The sequence below is a fragment of the Podarcis melisellensis genome, assembly GCF_964234715.1.
Source record: "Podarcis melisellensis genome assembly, chromosome: 13".
Lineage (NCBI taxonomy): Eukaryota > Metazoa > Chordata > Lepidosauria > Squamata > Lacertidae > Podarcis > Podarcis melisellensis.
Window position 1 is genome coordinate 31,064,942 of NC_138545.1, and position 18,953 is coordinate 31,083,894.

The following is an 18,953-nucleotide window of genomic DNA, read 5'->3' on the forward strand; positions in this document are numbered from 1 at the left end:
AGACCACCTGTCTTCTTGTTCCTTGCCCATCCTGGCCCATAAAAATGAGCCAGGAAGGGCTGGGCGATAGGCTCCGCGGGGTGGTGAATGCCTCCCTCTGTGAGGGAGTCTTCCTAGACCTGCTTAAAGAAGTGGTTATTAAATCGCTTCTTAAAAAACCATCTTTGGACCCGGCCAATATGTCCAACTATTGCCCAGTCTCAAGTCTTCCATTCTTGGGCAAGGTGATTGAGCGGGTAGCAACTGAACAACTCCAGGCATGCTTGGAGGATGCAGACCACTTGGATCCCTTCCAATCAGGATTCAGGCCTCATAATGGGACTGAGACTGTTTTGGTCACTCTAGCTGATGATCTCCAGTGGGCCAGGGACTGAGGTAAAAGCTGTGTTCTGGCCCTGCTGGATCTCTCAGCAGCCTTTGACACCATTGATTATGACATTCTTCAGGTCCATCTAGAGGAATTGGGAGCTGGGGGCACTGTTATACAGTGGTTCCATTCCTTCCTCCTGGGCCATGTCCAGAAAATGGTTTTAAGGGGTAAGTGTTCAGACCCCTGGGCTCTCACTTGTGGGGTGCCTCAGGGCTCTGTTCTCTCCCCCATGCTTTTTAACATCTGTATGAAGCCGCTGGGAGAGATCATCAGGGGGTTTGGGCTGGGTGTTCACCAGTATGCAGATGATACCCAGCTCTACCTCTCCTTCAAATCTGAACCTGTGAAGGCAGTGAAAGTCCTGTGTAAGTATCTGGAGGCAGTTGGAGGATGGATGGCAGCTAACAGATTGAGGTTGAATCCTGACAAGACAGAAGTACTGTTTTGGGGAAACAGGTGGCAGGCAAGCATGGGGGACTCCCTCATCCTGAATGGGGTAACTGTGTCCCTGAAGGACCAGGATCACAGCCTGCGAACCATTTTGGACTCACAGATGTCCATGGAGGTGCAGGTCAATTCTGTGCCCAGAGCAGCTGCCCAGGGTGGCTGAGGAAACCCAGCCAGATAGGTGGGGTATAAATAAAATCATCATCTTCATCATCATCAATGGTTACTACCAAATACTGAAAAATACTAACTGCCATTACTTGTCAACTGTCATATATTGCCAAGTATCAAATACAGAACAAAAAGTATTGCTTGTAAAAGATAGCACATAAGCAGTGCATATATCCAGCAAATATTCAAATAATCAGACAACAGATGGTGAATATTTGACCTTGAAATTTCGAAAGGAAGAGTTCTGAAAGCATATTTGATTCAGATCCAGATTTAACCCTTTCGTTATTAGAAGATGTCTACATAGTGCACTTAAATCATCAGTTTGGGTATGTGAATAATAGAATTGTAGGGTTGGAAGGGACCCCGAGGGTCATCTAGTCCAACCCCCTGCAATGCAGGAATCTCAACTAAAGCATCCATGACAGATGGCCAACATCTGCTTAAAAACCTTGAAGGAAGGACAGTCCACCACTTCTCAGTCTCTTCCACTGTCAAACAACTCTGACTATCACCAGGTTGGGCACTGCACCCACCAAACTTACCGTAATTCCCCCTCCAGGCTCCTTTAGAACATGAATTAGTAGTTCTCTTTGGAGGTTAAATTTCAGGGGAGAATGTGCTTCCCCTGTAATCCCATTTAATCACCCCAAAGGGGCTGTGAAGGCACGGAGCCCTTTCAGCTTAAAGGATCCCATAGAGAGGGAGAATCAGACCCATTCCCTGACCTCATCGAGTGTGCAACGTATAGCACCAACTTTCCTTCTAAAAGCAGAAAGGGAGCTGGCTTTCCCCTAAAGGCTTGAGTGTTTCTGAAATCTGCCACCATGCTCTCCCAAGACTACTTCCAGGGAATTTCAGGTTGTACAATTAAATATGATTTTGTGTTCTTGGAGAACCTGCCTAGCCAGAGAAATCTGACTTTCTTTCCTCTCTTTTTTTAACTGTAAGGAAAGTGACGGGGAAATCCACTTGAAAGTGTGGAGATAAAAAGGTTTGCTGTGATGACGTATAACCTCTCCACAAACAAAGAATAATGCATAATAAACAGGTTGTCTGGAAGTGACCTAAGGTACTCTGGCAGCAACTCTTGGGTTCCCTCCTCCCTTTTAATTAAGCGTTAAAGGCCAATTAGTCAGCTGTATTAGGTGACCTGCCACCAGCCTTCTTCAAAGCTTGCTGATTCCTTTTCCTAAACAAGCCCATCACTTTTAATCCCTGTTCATAAGAGCAGAAGGTACTCTACTGCAAAGGCCATTTTAAAGAAATTAGCATTCAGGGGAAGCTCATCATGAATAAGAACTAACTGAGCCATGGATCAGTGAAGAATAGGTCCTGGGGTGGTGTTCCTTTTTGTTTCCAAATTGCTCAAATGAGTTAATAACTTTTCAGATTTATCCTACAGTTTGTGTGGCATATGGATGACACTCCAAAGAAATCAGCTTGCCATTCATGTGCTCACATTTATTCAATCAAACTCTCATGATTATCCATTAGCGGTTCTGTCAGATGAAAAAGTGCAGAGGATACAAGTAGGGTTCAACAAGATAATTTAACCCATCTTTGCCTTGTCTTCTTCAGTTGTTTCACCTCCAGAATACGTAAATCTTCATTCTTGGGTTTCATTTGAGCTGGGGCTTCACTCCAGCCCTGGAGCATGTGAATAGCAATAAGGAGAAGGACGATGAGCACACGGAGGCTGTATTTGGACATCATGGTTAATGATAGTTTGCTGTAATGGGAATTAACTAGGCTCCTTCCTATGCTTGCATGCGCCCCGCAAGGTGTAGATCGGAAGCTTTCACTTCTGATTTCAGTTCAGTAAAGTTTTTGATTAGTCTGAACACTTAATATGGTTAATGTTGACTATGGGTTGTTGTTGTTTTTTATAAAAATGGATTCAATAACCACGGTTGGAAGTTGGCTTCTTTCAAACAAACCATAGTTAAGATCAAACACAATGTGCTGGGTTCAGTTAATGGGAAATGGAAGCAAAAAATTCCAAACTTCTCCCTGTGGCCATGCTAAAAGAGGAGGGGGGAGTACATGAGACTGAAAGGAGCAAGGCATGTTTCCATCACACTACACCGTAGTTTACTGTGGTGCCCAAACACAGCCTGTATATGCTCAGATATCCGCTTTTTCTTTATTACTGTTTCACATACTCCTGGGCTAAAGTATGTTTAAACCCATAGTTTATCCTGACATCTAAACACAGGCATAATGTGCTCAGTCTCCCCATTTTCATTATTACTATTTAATACACTCCAGAGCTAAACTATGTTTATTGTTACCCGCTCTGAGACTCCACAGCTAATTCTCCCCTGGCCGCCTCGCTGGCCCAAGTAGGACCAATTCAGCCAGCTAGCCCTGGTGATTACCTAATGCTTATTTCCCCTAAATTGATTTCTGAATTTCATTGTTATTCATGTTTTTATACTGTATTTTATGCTGCTTTTACAATAAGTGTTTTAAATTTGTTGTTAGCCGTCCTGAGCCCGGTTTTTGAACGGGAATGGCTGGGTTTAAATACTATTATTATTATTATTATTATTATTATTATTATTATTATTATTATTATTATTATTTATTGTGCAGTCCGAATGCAGCTGCATAGACCACAGAGATTACAAGAGAGGGTCTCTGGTCAAAGGGCATGCATTTCAGAGAGTCTTGAGCTGTGACATCTTTCCTTTTAGAAATCAAATTCTGCCTTTTTAAGTCAAAGCATCTTTCCCCCTCTCTCCCAGAGACATTGTTCTGTTTGGCTGTAAACAGCAGGAAGAATTATTTGCCCAATAAAGTGCGGCAATTATCTTGTAACAAGAGTGTCCAGAGCCCTGTTGGCGAATTCTTCCGAAGCTGCAACCCCATCCATCTTCCTTCTCCAGAGCTGTCAGGGCACTTCCTGACACAGCAATCACATCTTGTTGCAGACACTGAAATGTCTGGACCAACAGTGTACCCTTCTCATCAGCATATATCTGCATGTGTTACTTAGGCTGAAGGAAGGCATCCTTCTTCACATTTGCCTTTCATATGTCATAGCACCTTCAAGGTTTACCCTGAGCAATATAGGTGCCTGCTCACTCCACAAGCAGGTAATTTCACTCTCAGAGGACAGTGCTTTCATTTTTATTTTTTAATACGATGCGCTATAAACAGGAGCGAAGAAAAGGATGGAAAGATTTCTCCGCCCAGAATCCAGCAGACTTGGCAACCCTACTTACAGCAGGCTGCTATCATCATCTCACACTGCTTGTGAACCTCACTGCAGTTTTGAAAAGGAATATTTATCGAGGGGGGAGATGGCACTTTACAGGCAATCAGTGGGTGGTGAAGGAAAATGGATAGAGGAATTCCCATGCTGAAAATACTCTGAATGATCAAATATGTCCCAGGTATTGGACATTTACATGAGCTTACCTTGTTAAGTGGGGCCTGCCAAAGCAATTAAAATATGCCAATATATATGAAGGACATTTAGTACCTTCGGAAACGTTAGCTCGTTTGTTTTTTTTAAAGTCACCATTCAGTGTTTAAATTACAAGCTCTCCTTTTTGCCAGTTTTGAACATTCGTGGATATTTGTTTCAGTTTTTCTCACAGTTCTGCTCTCCAAAGTTTGTGCTGGTGGAGTGAAAAAACCACATTGCTGCAGTCATTCCTACACTCCACTCAGTCTTTCAGAATGAGCTGCCATAGACTCATAACATTACTGAATTTTAAGAGTTGGAAGCAGCCTCAGAGGCCGTCCAGTCCAGTCCAGTTATCTGTAAGCCACATTTTCTACAAGTGCATTGGATTGGCTCCAAATTAAGTTAGTCACACTTCAATGCAATCAATTCAACAAGCTAGTCATGACTTAATTTTAAGACCCATTGATTCCAAAGGGAGCAAAGTACAACTAGCTTACAGCGCAGTCCTATACATGATTACTCCAAAGTGTGCTCCACTGACTTCTATGGGACTTGCTCACAGGTAAGTTGGTATAGGAATTGCAGCCTTACTCTGGTTCCAATCTATTGCACCCAGAGCAGTTCACAGAAAATAGCAGATAATCCACAATTACATTTTTAATACCGCTACAACATGACAATTCCAGTTAGCAATTCAATTAAAGCACATCAAAGATTTGAGCATACTAATGAGTCAATTAACAACCTACAGAACCCTTCAATAGACCAGATCTGGCAAAGGAGACTGCCTTTCCTCTGGAGGACCTTGCCCCAAAACTATCAATTGAGAGAGGGAATCGGACAGAGAATGGAAGGGTATAGAGACCATTTCTTCCCCTGCAGCCTCACGGCATTAGCCTCTCCTTCTCACACAGGTTATTCTCTTCTGGATCAACCTTGCCGCAGCTTCCATCCAGGATGAACACTGTGAGAACCTTTCTCTGGCCACCAACATCACTGGTAAGTGGGCTCCTGCTATTTGGCTCTTGTCTCCGGGAAACCATCACACTATCCTGCTTCGGGGACAGGGGAAATGCAAGCACTCACCAAGGTTCTGAGACTACGAGGTTGATCTCTGTGTTTTGAGACTAAGGTTTGTGCCCAGTGGGCTGGGTTCAGTAAATGTCAGGTTCTGGTTGGCAGTGGGTCACCTGGAGGTCTTATCTGGCTCTTTAAGACCAAGGGTAGGGAATTTCAGGCCTGGAGGACATGAGTGACACTCCAGGGACAGATCTACACTCATGGTTTTTAATGTCGTCTTCTTCTTCTTTAATTTGTAATTTTATTTTGACAAAGTAATAATTATAAATAAATAAGAAGAAAAACGTGCACCCCACCACCAAGACCATTCCATTGTAACTATCTAACCTTCCAAAATTTCAACACCTCTTGCGATGGTTTGACCCCTTTCCGTTTTAACGGTACAAATTCTACAAACACCCTCCATATCTCCTCAAAATAATTTCTCCTGCATATTCCCCATCTTACCTTAATGGCATATGTTAATTTATCAACAATTGCTCAGAACTTAACTGGTTCAGAACTTAACTGGTTAAGTTGTTCTGAGTGTGCGTCACATTCCGACGTCAGCTGTTAGAAGCTGGGAGGAGACAGAAGCTAAGGAGGAGCTTTTTCCCTGTACTTTCAGTTCCCCTGTGACTCTGAGGGGAGAAGAATGTTCCCTCTGTGTATCTGAGAGGGAGGCAATGGCTGCCAGCAGTGACGGACTTTGATGCTGTAATGTTTTAATAAAGAGCTGTAAATAGACAAATCTGTCTATGTGTGCTTACAAGGAGCAAGACTGCTTTACACGCTGTGTTCTACTCTGCTAAAAGCCGTGACTGAGAAGAGACAGCAGGAGTTATTGCGCAGCTTGGGAGGAAGCGTGCCGGACCGCTGTAAGTGATTGATTGGGATCGTAAAGCTGTCTGAAGTCGCGGCTCTATCGATCAAGGGCCAGATCGATATCTATTCGCATATCCCACACCTCTTTATACCATCCTTCTCTTTTGTATTCTGCTTGCCCCTTCCACTTCCTAGCTACAATAATATGTGAAGCTTTCAATAAATTTATGAGCGAGTCCTTCATAGCCTGTGAACCTCCCACCCCATTGTAAATTGCTAACAATGCTAGGTTTTTAATGTTAAGGAAGGGTTGAGGAATGGTTTTGATAACCATATGGCTGCATGACGTTCTACTTTTAACGTTCATTATGCATTACTAAAATGTGACACCTTTGCTGCAGAGCAACCAGCAACTAGCAGTAGGGAAACAGCATTCTGACAGTGATAAGAAACACTCCCCCCCCCCAAGTATGCCCTGTGATGTTTTAGAATGATGTATCTAATACCGTTCTAATAACGTTAAACAGGTCAGTGTAGATCCAGCCCAGGCTTCTCTATGCAGCCCTTGGAACTCTCCAGCCACCCCTGCTTCCCCTTCAGTGTTTTCGCCTGGCTGGACTGTGTTCTTGAGCTCTGATGATGCCTTCTGCTTTCATGGATGGAGAGGAGAGATGGCAAGAACTAGGGAAAGCCCTTGAGCAGGACCTGAGCACAACAGTAATCTTCCCTCCTGTGATCTCCAGCAAAGACTCTCCTCCCTGCAAGAGAGGGGAGTGGTTGTGGGCGGGAGCCCGAGCTCCGCCCCTAGCAGGGGGCGTTTGCCCCCTGCCTTCACCTCACCTGGCTGGCGCCCACGCCCCTCAGCAGGCATCCAACCAGGTGCCTGAGGGGGGCGTGTTCAGCAGCCTTTTGCTGCGGCGGCAGCCTTCGCCCGGCCTCCTTCTTCGTCCTCTCACCACGAGTCACCCACCCTCCACTCCCCTTTTAGTTAGGGCTTAGGTCACTGGCCTTGCTATGGACCTTAGGTTGGTCGCCCTGGTTGTCTAGGGGGCCTGGTAGGAGTTTTTCCATTTGGCATTAGGCCCTTTTTGGTTTTTTCGCCTACCTCGTAGCAATCGTCACAACTTTTTGTGGTATTGGTGGGTAGGTTAGGCATTGGAATAATGTGTTTTGCTGTGTCGAAGAGCTAGGTGTGGCCATCGCCTATGCCTTCAATTTTTAGGGGTATTCCGTTAAAGGAATCTGGCGGTCGTGTATTCTGTCCGATGCCTGCTTGGCGGGAGGCCATGGCACGACCCTCGGTGACATTAGGGGTGAGCCTATAGTTGGATCGGCATCAACTGGCTCCACCTACTGGTGAATAAACCCACTTGTTCAAATCCAATGCCTAAGCCAATACCTTTTCACTGCTGTAATCAATAAAGTTGTGGCCTTTCCTTGCCCATTAACCTTATATCACGTGTCCGTGTGTATTCTTTCCACATTGCGGGGGTCGGGTCCTCGAACCACAACTGGTATTTGGAAGCATTACTGCCTACAGCTGTGGAGTCAGAGCACAGCCATCACGGCTAGTAGCCATTGTTAGACTCCTCCACAAATATGTCCAATGTTTTTTGAAAGCCGTCTAAGTTGGGGGCCACCTAGAACCTGGATAGCTGAGTTGGCTAGAATGTGGTGGTGATAACAATAAGGTTGGGGCAGCTGTGAAGTGTAGGTGGGTTCCCACAAGGCAAGACACAGTGCTAACAGCAAGAACTTTTATTGAACTAACAGAACTGGACAACAGGGGCAAAGCAGCTGCTTATATACATTTCTGAAGGCCTGGGCCACTCCCACTCCCAATGCGATTGGCTCTCTAAACGTCCAAGCTGTGAATCATGACTCTGAGTTTAAGGGCCAATGGCAGAGGCCCAAGTCACGAAATGTTCTGTGATTGGATATCATGTATTGAATCAGAACACAGGGGCTCAGAATCCTTAGTCCAGACTCAAGCTCAGGCAAACACAGGCCACTGAATACATAACAAGCTGCATATTCCAACATTCAGCTTCATTGGATATCCATGATTTCTGGTGTTACGGGAGAGGGAGAAAAACCCTTTCTCTGTCTACTTTCCCCACGCCACATGTAAATTTTACAAATTTCTATCATGTCACTTCTTCCCTGCCTTCTCTCTAAACTAAAAAGTCCCAAACGCTGCAAACCTTCTCCAAAAAGGAGTCTCTCCACCCCTTCCTTGATCACTTTGGTTGTCCCTTCATTAAAATAAAAATTAAAAATTAAAAAAAAAATCTTAAGGTTTATGGAGAAAAATACAAAACTTAATATCTTTTCCCTTTTTATTTTTTTAAAAAACCCAAACCAAGACTTTTATCTAGATACAATAAAAACACAAAAATGGGGGGGGGGGGGAGAGAGAGAGAGAGAGAGAGAGAGAGAGAGAGAGAGAGAGAGAGAGAGAGAGAGAGAGAGAGGAAGAAAGGGAGGGAGGGAGGGAGGGAGGGAGGGAGGGAGGGAGGGAGGGAAGATTCAGAAAATAAAGAAGTTCCAATTCTTCATCTGTTTGCTGTAAAAGAAATAATATCCACTCTGTCTGTTGTTGTTTAGTTGTTTCGTAGTGTCCGACTCTTCGTGACCCCATGGACCAGAGCACGCCAGGCACTCCTGTCTTCCACTGCCTCCTGCAGTTTGGTCCAATATAAAAGCCACCAAAGCCACTTTCTATAAGCAAACATTATCTTCAATCCTCAAATGCCCCTGAAACTTTTCCAACTATAGGTTCCTGGAAGGTTGCCTAATGTCACCCTCAAAGTGAAAAAGGTTCATCCTGGCAGCAGCGGAGGCAGCCCTTCGGGCACCTAGGGTGGCGCGCGTGCCCTGCGCCCGGGGCCAAGGCCAGCCGCCCGCAGGGCAGGATACTCCTCGGGGCCTCCAAGGAGTCTGCCTGCCTCCTCCCATTCAGCCACCCTACAGCTGAGGTGGACCATTTGGGGCAGCGCAGAGCCTGCAGGCACCCAAGCCACCGTGTCACTTCCAGGAGATATGGGTGGCTCAGGTGCACTGCAGGCCCTGCTGTGAGTGCTGCCTGGCATTTTGTCACCCCCCCTCAGTGGTGACACTAGGGGCAACCGGCCCCACCACACACCCCTTCTTCCGCCCCTGCATCCTGGTCCTGATTAGGTTCTAATCCCCTAAAGAATGGGGAACGAGGCTGATATTGGCTCATGAGTGAGGCAGGAGCCATTGTTAGATGAGCCATCTTGGCATGTGAGCGTCATGCATCCTAGCCCTGAGGATAGTTCAGTGATTTATTTGGAGTGGGGTAGGAGACCCAAAGGACACAGTATGAATAAACTCCCTTCTCCAGCTTGTGTTTGACAACACTGGGCTTAGAATCGTACTAGTCAAGACTCTCCTCCACCCAATCCAGAAATGCCCAGTGTAAATGGCATTCATTAAATTCATATTAATTAACTTGCAAGTTAATTTCCTGCCTAATTAAGGAGCACGCTTTGCTGCAGCTACTCCTTCGTGTGGATTGCATCTGCCAAGTCATTAAATCATACTGAGTAATTTTATAAAGCACGCTCTCATGAAGAGTTTCTGATTTGGGTCATGGGTTAAGTGTAAAGGGAACGGAGAGAGTTCTAGGCTAGGCAGGAGACAGAAAGCGAGACCTGTTTGGCTAGTTGCTCCTCCCCAGGGCCTTATACATCTGTCAGGGCTCCTTTGATAAGCACCTGACACCTTCCGTTAAAAGGTAAAGGGTAAAGGGACCCCTGACCATTAGGTCCTGTCATGGCCGACTCTGGGGTTACGGCGCTCATCTCGCTTTATTGGCTGAGGGAGCCGGCGTACAGCTTCTGGGTCATGTGGCCAGCATGACTAAGCCGCTTCTGGCGAACCAGAGCAGCGCACGGAAACACCGTTTACCTTCCCACCGGAGCAGTACCTATTTACCTACTTGCACTTTGACGTTCTTTCAAACTGCTAGGTGGGCAGGAGCAGGGACCGCACAATGGGAACTCACCCCGTCGCGGGGATTTGAACCATCAACCTTTCGATCGGCTCTGTGGTTTAACCCACAGCACCACCTGCGTCCCAGACACCCTCCATTATAACTGGCCTTTTATCGGATTTGCAGCTGTGGCTCAGCACTCTCTCCTTTCCTCCTGGAGGCCTCATGTGGAAATCCATCACAGGTAGAATAAATGTTTGATGGTGCCCTCTGTTTGAGGACTATCCAGTCAGTTTGAGGATAAGGAACTAGAAAAAGGCAAAGCAGGAGCCTTGAAGTTGCCCATCAGAAGCTGGCAGCAGCTGGTTCCTGCAACCAAGTCGCCTGGTGTCTTTGCCATTACGGTGAGATGTATTGCATTTCTACTGAAATTATGGTAATTATTCTAAATCTCCCATCTATGCATATGAATTCTCATGTGCAAATTAAATGCAAATTGGTGGCCTCTTTTTTCCCCTCTCCCCCCACCATTATGGGGGCGGTGATAAAAGACCTTCTTCTTTGGCGATGCATTACTGGTCATCCTATTGCTTCTGCTTCAGTGGTTCTCTGTCTGGTATGCAGAAGGGCAAAGGCAACTGGGTAGGAAAGGAAATGGAGCAGGTGGGTCAAATGCTCTTCACCCAAAGGCAGTATTAAAACCCACAGTTTTCAAGCATCACCTAATACAGGTTGAATGCATCTTGCCTAAGGATCCCCAGATTTTTGGAGCCAGCATTGCGGCCAGGGGTCATTTTTCAGAATCTGAAGAACGCCAGAGCCAGTGTGGTGTAATGGTTAGAGTGTTGGGCTTGGACCTGGGAGTCCCAGGGTTTGAATCCCCACTTGGCCATGAAACTCGCTGGTTGACCTCCGGCCAGCCCACCATCTCTTAGCCTAACCTACCTCACAAGGTTGTTGTGAGGATGAAATGAAGAGGAGAACCATATACACCACCTTGAGATCCTTAGGAGATAAAAGCGGTATATAAATGGAATAACTAACTAACACAGGAAGCTAGCTTAGAATGAGTTAGAGTCATGCACCCCTTTAACTCAGTGTTACCTGCACGGGCTGGCAGCAGGTCTCCAGGGTTTCTGGCTGGCGCTTTCCCCCACTCTACCTGGGCACACCAGTGGATTGAAGATGAGTCTTTCTGCATGTAAAGCAGGTGTCCTAACACCAAGCTACAGTCTATCCTGGGATTCCCAGGCCCTCTATGGATACAGGTTCCAACACATGCATCAAAATACGCACAAACGTTTTCTTGCTTTTCCTCCTTTGGTTTCAGATCCATTTTACTCACTTATCTATGAGGATGTGGGTTGGGCATGGAGGGTGAGGGAGGATAAAACTCCGGATAGTGGCAGCCAACTACATTTTTCTCAGAATAAACTCAATGAAGCGAATGGACCTAACTTAGTCCTCCTAATTCTTATGAGTCTGCTGTGAGCAAAACTGAGCTGAAGACCAACCAGGGGCATTACAGGTATGCAGCCTCCTTAGGCCAGTTCAGTAGAAAGACCAGTGCTAGGGAGGAGAGACAGAGGGAGAGGAGGATGTGTGCTTGCAAAACACCTGGCCAAACGCTGCCACTGGCCGAGGAATCGTGGGCTTGTTTTTGGGGTTGATGGATGGGCCTTACGGATTGCGGATGATAGATGTCTCTGCCAAGCTGCTCATTTACAGGGCTTTGCAAAACTGCTGCCTGAAATTAAGTATTGGCATTTTCAGCAGGTGAGTCAGTCCTGTTTGAAAGAGGCTGCAGGGAGAACCATAAGGTCACCCTTTCCCTGCCCCCATTTCTCCAGACATAATTTACCTCTGGCCTGCCAATGGTCAGCAGGCCTCCCCACATAGACCAACATCATTAGCACTGTTGTGTGGAAGCGGAAGCGTTAGTAACAAATGGTTGGCTAGTAACTTTTCTGACTTTATTTACAAGGCATGCCATAAATGAAACCCTGTATATAAGTGGCCCCCTTGGCCCTTTCTATCGGTCCATATGGGACCAGCACTGGTGACCGGACCTGGCAAATATTTAATATTCCTACCTTCATGGCTGTGATTCGTGGGTTGGCCACTTAATTTTATTTTGGTTTTACTGTGATTTTGAGCTGTGTTTTAATCAATTGTTTGATTTTGTGTTTTTAATGTATTATATATTTGGTTTTAGCCGCCCTGAGCCCGGCCTTGGCCAGGGAGGGTAGGGTATAAATAAAATTTATTATTATTATTATTATTATTATTATTATTATTATTATTATTAGTGAAAACCAGGGTTGTGGGTAAATTGTGATTCTGCAGGTGCACAAGAAAAAAAAATGAGCATAAATCCAGCTTCCTAAGCATCTACTTGCTCTATTATTCCCCCCCTAAAAAAAACAACATTGGATGCCATCCTTAGTATTTTTTTTTAACCCCTCTTTAACTTGAAAAGCAAAATACGACACTTTTTGAAACCCATAATACTGCTGGGTCTTAAACTGGTGCAGAACCTTATGTCATCTATTCATTACTTTTTCCTTTTGTGACTTGATTTGTGTTCTCCTTCACACTTTTCCTTATTTACCCCACACAATACATTCACCTTATCTGAATTCATGTATCAATCCATTTGTATATCCCCACCGATCAATGATTACTGAGAAGAGGGAGAAATATATCTGTTTGAGAAAAGGCAACACTTTTTAAACACGGCTTAAGAGCAGTGGACTCGTAATCTGGTGAACCGGGTTCTACACGCGCTCTACACGGGGCTGCCATTCGGGACTGACTTGGAAACTACAACTAATCCAGAATGCAGCTGCTAGACTGCTACCTGGGATATATCATACTGAGAGCCAGTGTGGTGTAGTGGTTAAGAGTGGTAGACTCCTAATCTGGTAAACCGGGTTCGATTCCCCGCTCCTCCACATGCAGCTGCTGGGTGACCTTGGGCCAGTCACACTTCTTTGAAGTCTCTCAGCCCCACTCACCTCACAGAGTGTTTGTTGTGGGGGAGGAAGGGAAAGGAGAATGTTAGCCGCTTTGAGACTCCTTAGGGCAGTGATAAAGCGGGATATCAAATCCAAACTCTTCTCTTCTTCAGACACCTTATATTAGATTAGTATTAAAGAATGTGTTCGGAGAGGTATGTCTGCTCATTGATAGGATATCAAGATCTGGATCGATGAAGGAGGTAGTCAGCGCCGCATGGAGGGTGCCCTTGCACCAGGCACCTGTCACTCACCACTGTTGATGTACACAGTGGGATCAAATTTTAGCATCAAAAAGGAGGTGTGCGTGAGGGTAGCTAGGGCTCTCCACCCTCCCATATCTTGCTTCCCTACAATCCGTCACTTGGGTTGCTTCTTCTATCAGAACCCTGGCACCTCCTTCCCAAAGCCCAAGAAGCTTCCGTCTGGCTAAAAGATGGAGGTGCGATGCTCACATGCATGATGCCAGGACGTCAAGATGTCACGTGCCCCCTCCCCAATCTCCCTCGCAAGCTGGCGCTTCTGGCCCTACGGAAAATTTCAGCGCACGCCACTGCTGCCAACCACTCTACCTAATTTATATCTTGGCTTTCCTCCGAAGAATCTTAGGGGGGAATGCACAGTTCCAGCACAACTGGAGGTCTCAGAGCTGTGAATTTATTTCCCGCACATTTTCAGCCAGGCAGACTCAAGAGGAATGCCTCTTAGTGTGCACACTAGCAGAAAACCATCTAGACTGAGGATGCTCACAGTCAAAGGATGCAGCTTCCCAGAAAACTCCAGAGTTTCTAAACTAGAGTCATCTGTCCAGTAAAGATGTGACGAAATGCTCCCCTCCCCTCTTTGGCTGGGAAAGGAACCTGCCTTCTTGTTTCTCATTTGTTTTCCACCCTAAAGGACCTCTTTCCTTTTGCTTTGGTAGCTGCCGCGTGCCCTTGGGTGCCAGGCGTGATGGATGGCCGCTGCTTTCCCCTGCCATTTGTCATGCCCAAACCTGTAGTGCCAGTGGCTTCTTGGGCTCCTTGTCCATTAATATCCCAGAGAGTGTCTGGGTGATGCACTGTTTGCTTGCCGCTTGCTACACGCCTGCCAAGATTGATACAGCAAAGAAAGCGGCAAGCAGATGGGAAGATGCACAAGCAAGCCAACCCATAATCAAACTGTCCGTCACATGGCAGAGTGGTGGTGCTGGTGGGAACTATTAGCAAGATGTTCAGTGGTGCTGTTACATAATTTTAGACTCTGGACTTAATGGTGCCACTGGATTTTCCAGTCTTAAATTATTTCACAGGAGCATCCCTCCCACCTTATTAGATGATTGTGTGTTTTATTCCACTAACTTCATAATCAGGTGTGCCAACCTTGCTGTGTTTAGGGGCCTTCCTGCTCATTCTGCTGAGTCCTGCTGAGTCCCAGTCCTGCTCTGGTGGCACCACTGAGTTCAATTAATCGTGGAAGCGCTCCATAACATCAGTGGAGGGAAAATAAAAGGGTGCAGCTCTTGATAATGATGGCATTATCTTCCGGAGTGCCAGGGCAAGTGGTTTGATGAGGGAATAATTTGACCATGAAGCTTTCCACTTTTACTATTATTTATGACAGATTAGCATAGAGAATGAGGGAAACAGCCAAGCAGAGGCTAGGCACTTCTTTCCTTTCCTTTGATGGAATCCCTACTTCAGCCACGGAGTTTTAATGATAACTCTTCTTTACAAAACTGTTTGTGTTTCTTACTAAAAGCTAAATGTCGCGTTTCAGCTGCCTTAAAATCTTTTGCTCAATAACAGTGTGTTTTACAAGGTGAATCTGTGCTGTCAGAAGCAAGCACCACTGAGTACGTTGCAGCGTACTCCCAGAAAACTATACAATTACATCCAACTATTTTCCCAGGGTATGTACATTACATTCTTTGTTTGTTTTCTAACAGAAGAAAATCCTTAATAAAAAACGAATTAAAAACAAAGCAAAACTATACTCCCAGGAAGCTATATAATTACCTTCATGCTGATCCTAATGAACTGGGTATTGTGCTATGTATTGCTGCTCATGTGTCTGTTTGTAATTATTATTATTTTCTTATATATTAATTTATGTACCACTAATATGCCAGATTGGCTTCTAAGATGTTTTCAACTATGAAATCAATACATAACTAAAATACCCAATAACAAGTCCATTGGGGCACTAAAACATCCTTAATTTAAATATATGGTAAAGCAAAACATTATAATTAAAACGTCTTTTAAAAAAGTTAAAATAATTTTTGCTGTTCATTTATATACAGTGGCGTAGCGTGGGTTGTCAGCACCAGGGGCAAGGCAAGTAATTTGCGCCCCCTAACCTGCTGCCGCTGCCAGCTTCTTCTTGCTGCTGCCTGGGCTGGGCTGGTGTGGTTCTCTTCCGCGCTCAGCGCTGCGCTGGGCGGCCGCTGCACTGTCCCTCCCCCAGATAGTCCCTCACTCTCTCTCCGCACCGCACGCCTGGCACCCACCCCTTCCACAGTGGGCGGCGACCCAGTGGCTCGGATCGGATTCACACAGCCAGCACTGCAGTGAGAGAGAGTGAGTGAGCCAGGTAAGGGCAGAGAGCTGCGAGTGCGAGCGTGCCCCCCCCAGATGTTGCACCCGGTGCGGCCGGCCCCCCCTGCACCCCCACGCTACGCCACTGTTTATATACCATATTTATTATTCTGTATACCCATAATGATATATAGGATCAACACAGCAGTCTATATTGAGTGGAAGAATGCAGCTGCCTGTATTTTTCTATTCTCTTTATGGCATGGCTATGGGTTCCAGGAGGGAAGGGGGTATGGGGTCTGTAATCTTATTTCTAGGTTGCTTTCTATAAAAACATCTCTAAGTGAGTAGAGCAAACCGAAGGATATCAAAACAACACTGAAAGCATACAAAAATAAAATACAGCGTCTTAAAATACAAAAGGGCAGTCTCCACCTTTAACAATCCAGGAAAGCCTGAGCAAAAAAGCATATCTTCAAGAGACTTTGAAGCTGGGAGGGATGGAAATCGCACAAGGGAATGTTTGAGCAGTATTCCCTATTGTTTTAGTCTTCAAGCATTATGTCAACAATTACACTATTTCCCGCCTTCTTTTGGGCATTTCCCTTCCATTGAAATGCATTTGAATCAGTTGTGTGATTCATTATGTAATTAATTTTGTTAGTTTTAACCATAGTGGATAGGTTTTGGCAGGAGCCGGAGAGAAGCCGAACAGCAGCAGAAGGGAAACAGCGCTGATTGTGACAAACACAGGACAGCACAGAAACTGCTGCCTCCATACATCTCTAGACACAGGTGACCCAATAGCACATCCCAACTATGACTTCCTGGACTTCAGAATTTAGCATGACACCACTTCATTGCATTCTACTGGGGCTCTTCAGCAGCTCCTGTTTATATCGGTGGAGGCTGTGTAGCTGAAGTCTTTGTGGCTTGTGCTTTGCATGAGTCCAGCATAATATCCCTAACTCTGGGTTTTGATATCAGGTAATGAAAGGTGTATTTACTGGAAGTGTCAATGGAGGGTTTTTAAAATCAATCAATCAATCAATCAAGGGGCATGGGTGGCACTGTGGTCTAAACCACAGAGCCTCTTGGGCTTGCCAATCAGAAGGTAGGTGGTTTGAATCCCCGCAAAAGAGTGAGCTCCCGTTGCTCTGTCTCAGCTCCTGCCAATCTAGCAGTTCGAAAGCATGCCAGTGCAAGTAGATAAATAGGTACTGCTGCGGCGGGAAGGTAAACAACGTTTCTGTGTCTAAAGAATTTTTTGTACTTCTGCAAATCTTGGGGTTATTCCAAGCCCACTGGCTGCCAACCTCTCTCTTGTGTATGGATAGTGCCATTCTGACTACATAAGGATCCACACTCAGAGAACTGCATTTCTTTGATATTATTTCCTCTTTCATTGCGCTTGGGAAATTTTGAATATGGAGTCATTCTCCTGTGGTCTTAAATTGCCAAAGAGTATGACTGACAGGCAAGGATGAAAGAAACGTTTCAATTTCAGTTCCCCATGTTTTTCATCATTCCACTCTTAAATTCGGTTTTCCACATCTCTGCAGTATGTTATGATTTATTTATTTTTAAACAATCCTCCTGAAAACTTGTCCGTATTTTACTGTGTGTTTCTTCCAATATGCAGCCTTTTTAATGCGACTTTAACATTTTTGCAAGCAGTTTCACCTAATACAATGCACTTTGCATGTAATTTTCACTCCCATGTGCATCTTTCCCCCCTAATATTATTCATTTTGTACTTTCTGTTTGGCTGGAGAACTGCCTTGCAAGATTTGGAGAAATGGAAATTTCAAAGGATAGCTGTGTTTCGATTCTCATATTCATGCAAATAAGGTAAAAAGGTAAAGGGACCCCTGACCGTTAGGTCCAGTCATGGCTGACTCTGGGGTTTTGCGACGCTCATCTCGCTTTATTGGCCGAGGGATCCGGCGTACAGCTTCTGGGTCATGTGGCCAGCATGACTAAGCCACTTCTGGCGAACCAGAGCAGCGCACGGAAACACCGTTTACCTTCCCGCCGGAGTGCTACCTATTTATCTACTTGCACTTTGAACTGCTAGGTTGGCAGGGGCAGGGACCAAGCAACGGGAGCTCACCCCGTTGTGGGGATTCAAACCGCCGACCTTCTGATCGGCAAGTCCTAGGCTCTGTGGTTTAACCCACAGCGCCACCCGCGTCCCTGCAAATAAGGTAGTTTCTCATTAAAATCTCGTCCAGCCCTACCAACAAGCTATATGGGTGTGCCGCTGGAAATCAATTAAACTGCTGAGGCTGCAAACAATGTCACGCTTAGCTGAGAGCAAGCCCCAGCAAACTCAGTGGGGCTTGCCTCGGAGTAAACATGCATAGGCCTGCTCTGCAAAAGCTGTTGTGGTTCCCAAGTATCCAGTGGTCCAATTAGTTAACTTTTATCACTCTGGACTTTGTGGACTTAAGTTTTTTGGCGGCAGGGTGTGTGTATGTGTGTGTCTTTAGATGGTAAATGTGCATTGTTTCACTTATTTCAAAATACAGTGGTACCTTGGGTCTCAAAATGCCTTGGTACTCAAACAACTTGGATCCCAAACAAGTAAGTAAGTGTTGCAGTTTGCAAACTTTTTTCAGAAGCTGAATTTGCTCCATTTTGAGTGTTACGCTTCTGATTTGAGTGCCACACTTTCACTTTGAGCGCCACACTTCCGTTTTGAGTGTTATGCTGAGGTCTGTCTATTTTTGCTATTTATTTTGCGCTTTTGTTTTTGCGGCTCTTTTTGTTTTTGTGACTGTGTGGACCCAGTTCAGCTACTGATAGATTGTGTAACTGCAATACATTGTTTAGTGCTTTCATTTTATGGATCAATGCTCTTGTTAGATAGTAAAATTCATGTTAAATTGCTGTATTAGGGGTTGTTTTTAAAAGTCTGGAACAGATTAATCCATTTTGCATTACTTTCTGTGGGAAAGTGCACCTTGGTTTTGGAACGCTTTGGTTTTGGAACGGACTTCCAGAACGGATTAAGTTTGAGGACCAAGGTACCACTGTATGCTAAGCCAGCTCTACTGTCCAGGAGTCCAGCTGTCCAAAAGTTCTGCCCTAATGGCACGACTACTAAGTCTCACTGTGTTTTAATGGGGCTTATCCCCAAATAAGGGTGCCTAAGTTATACTTGAGG

At 45.3% G+C, this 18,953-nt stretch overlaps 1 protein-coding gene across 2 annotated transcripts in view; it reads left to right on the top strand.

The window, feature by feature from the left end:
- LOC309355113 (corticotropin-releasing factor receptor 1) overlaps positions 1-18,953 on the top strand; it is a 69,351-nt gene that overhangs the window by 18,913 nt on the left and 31,485 nt on the right. Inside the window, exon 2 of one of the 2 annotated variants that reach the window (XM_081885646.1) lies at positions 5,321-5,405. The exons of the other annotated variant lie outside the window; for it this stretch is intronic. Within the exon in view, the coding sequence (XP_081741772.1) occupies positions 5,321-5,405 (85 nt within the window). The remainder of the gene's footprint in view (positions 1-5,320; positions 5,406-18,953) is intronic. 2 annotated transcript variants of the gene reach the window in all.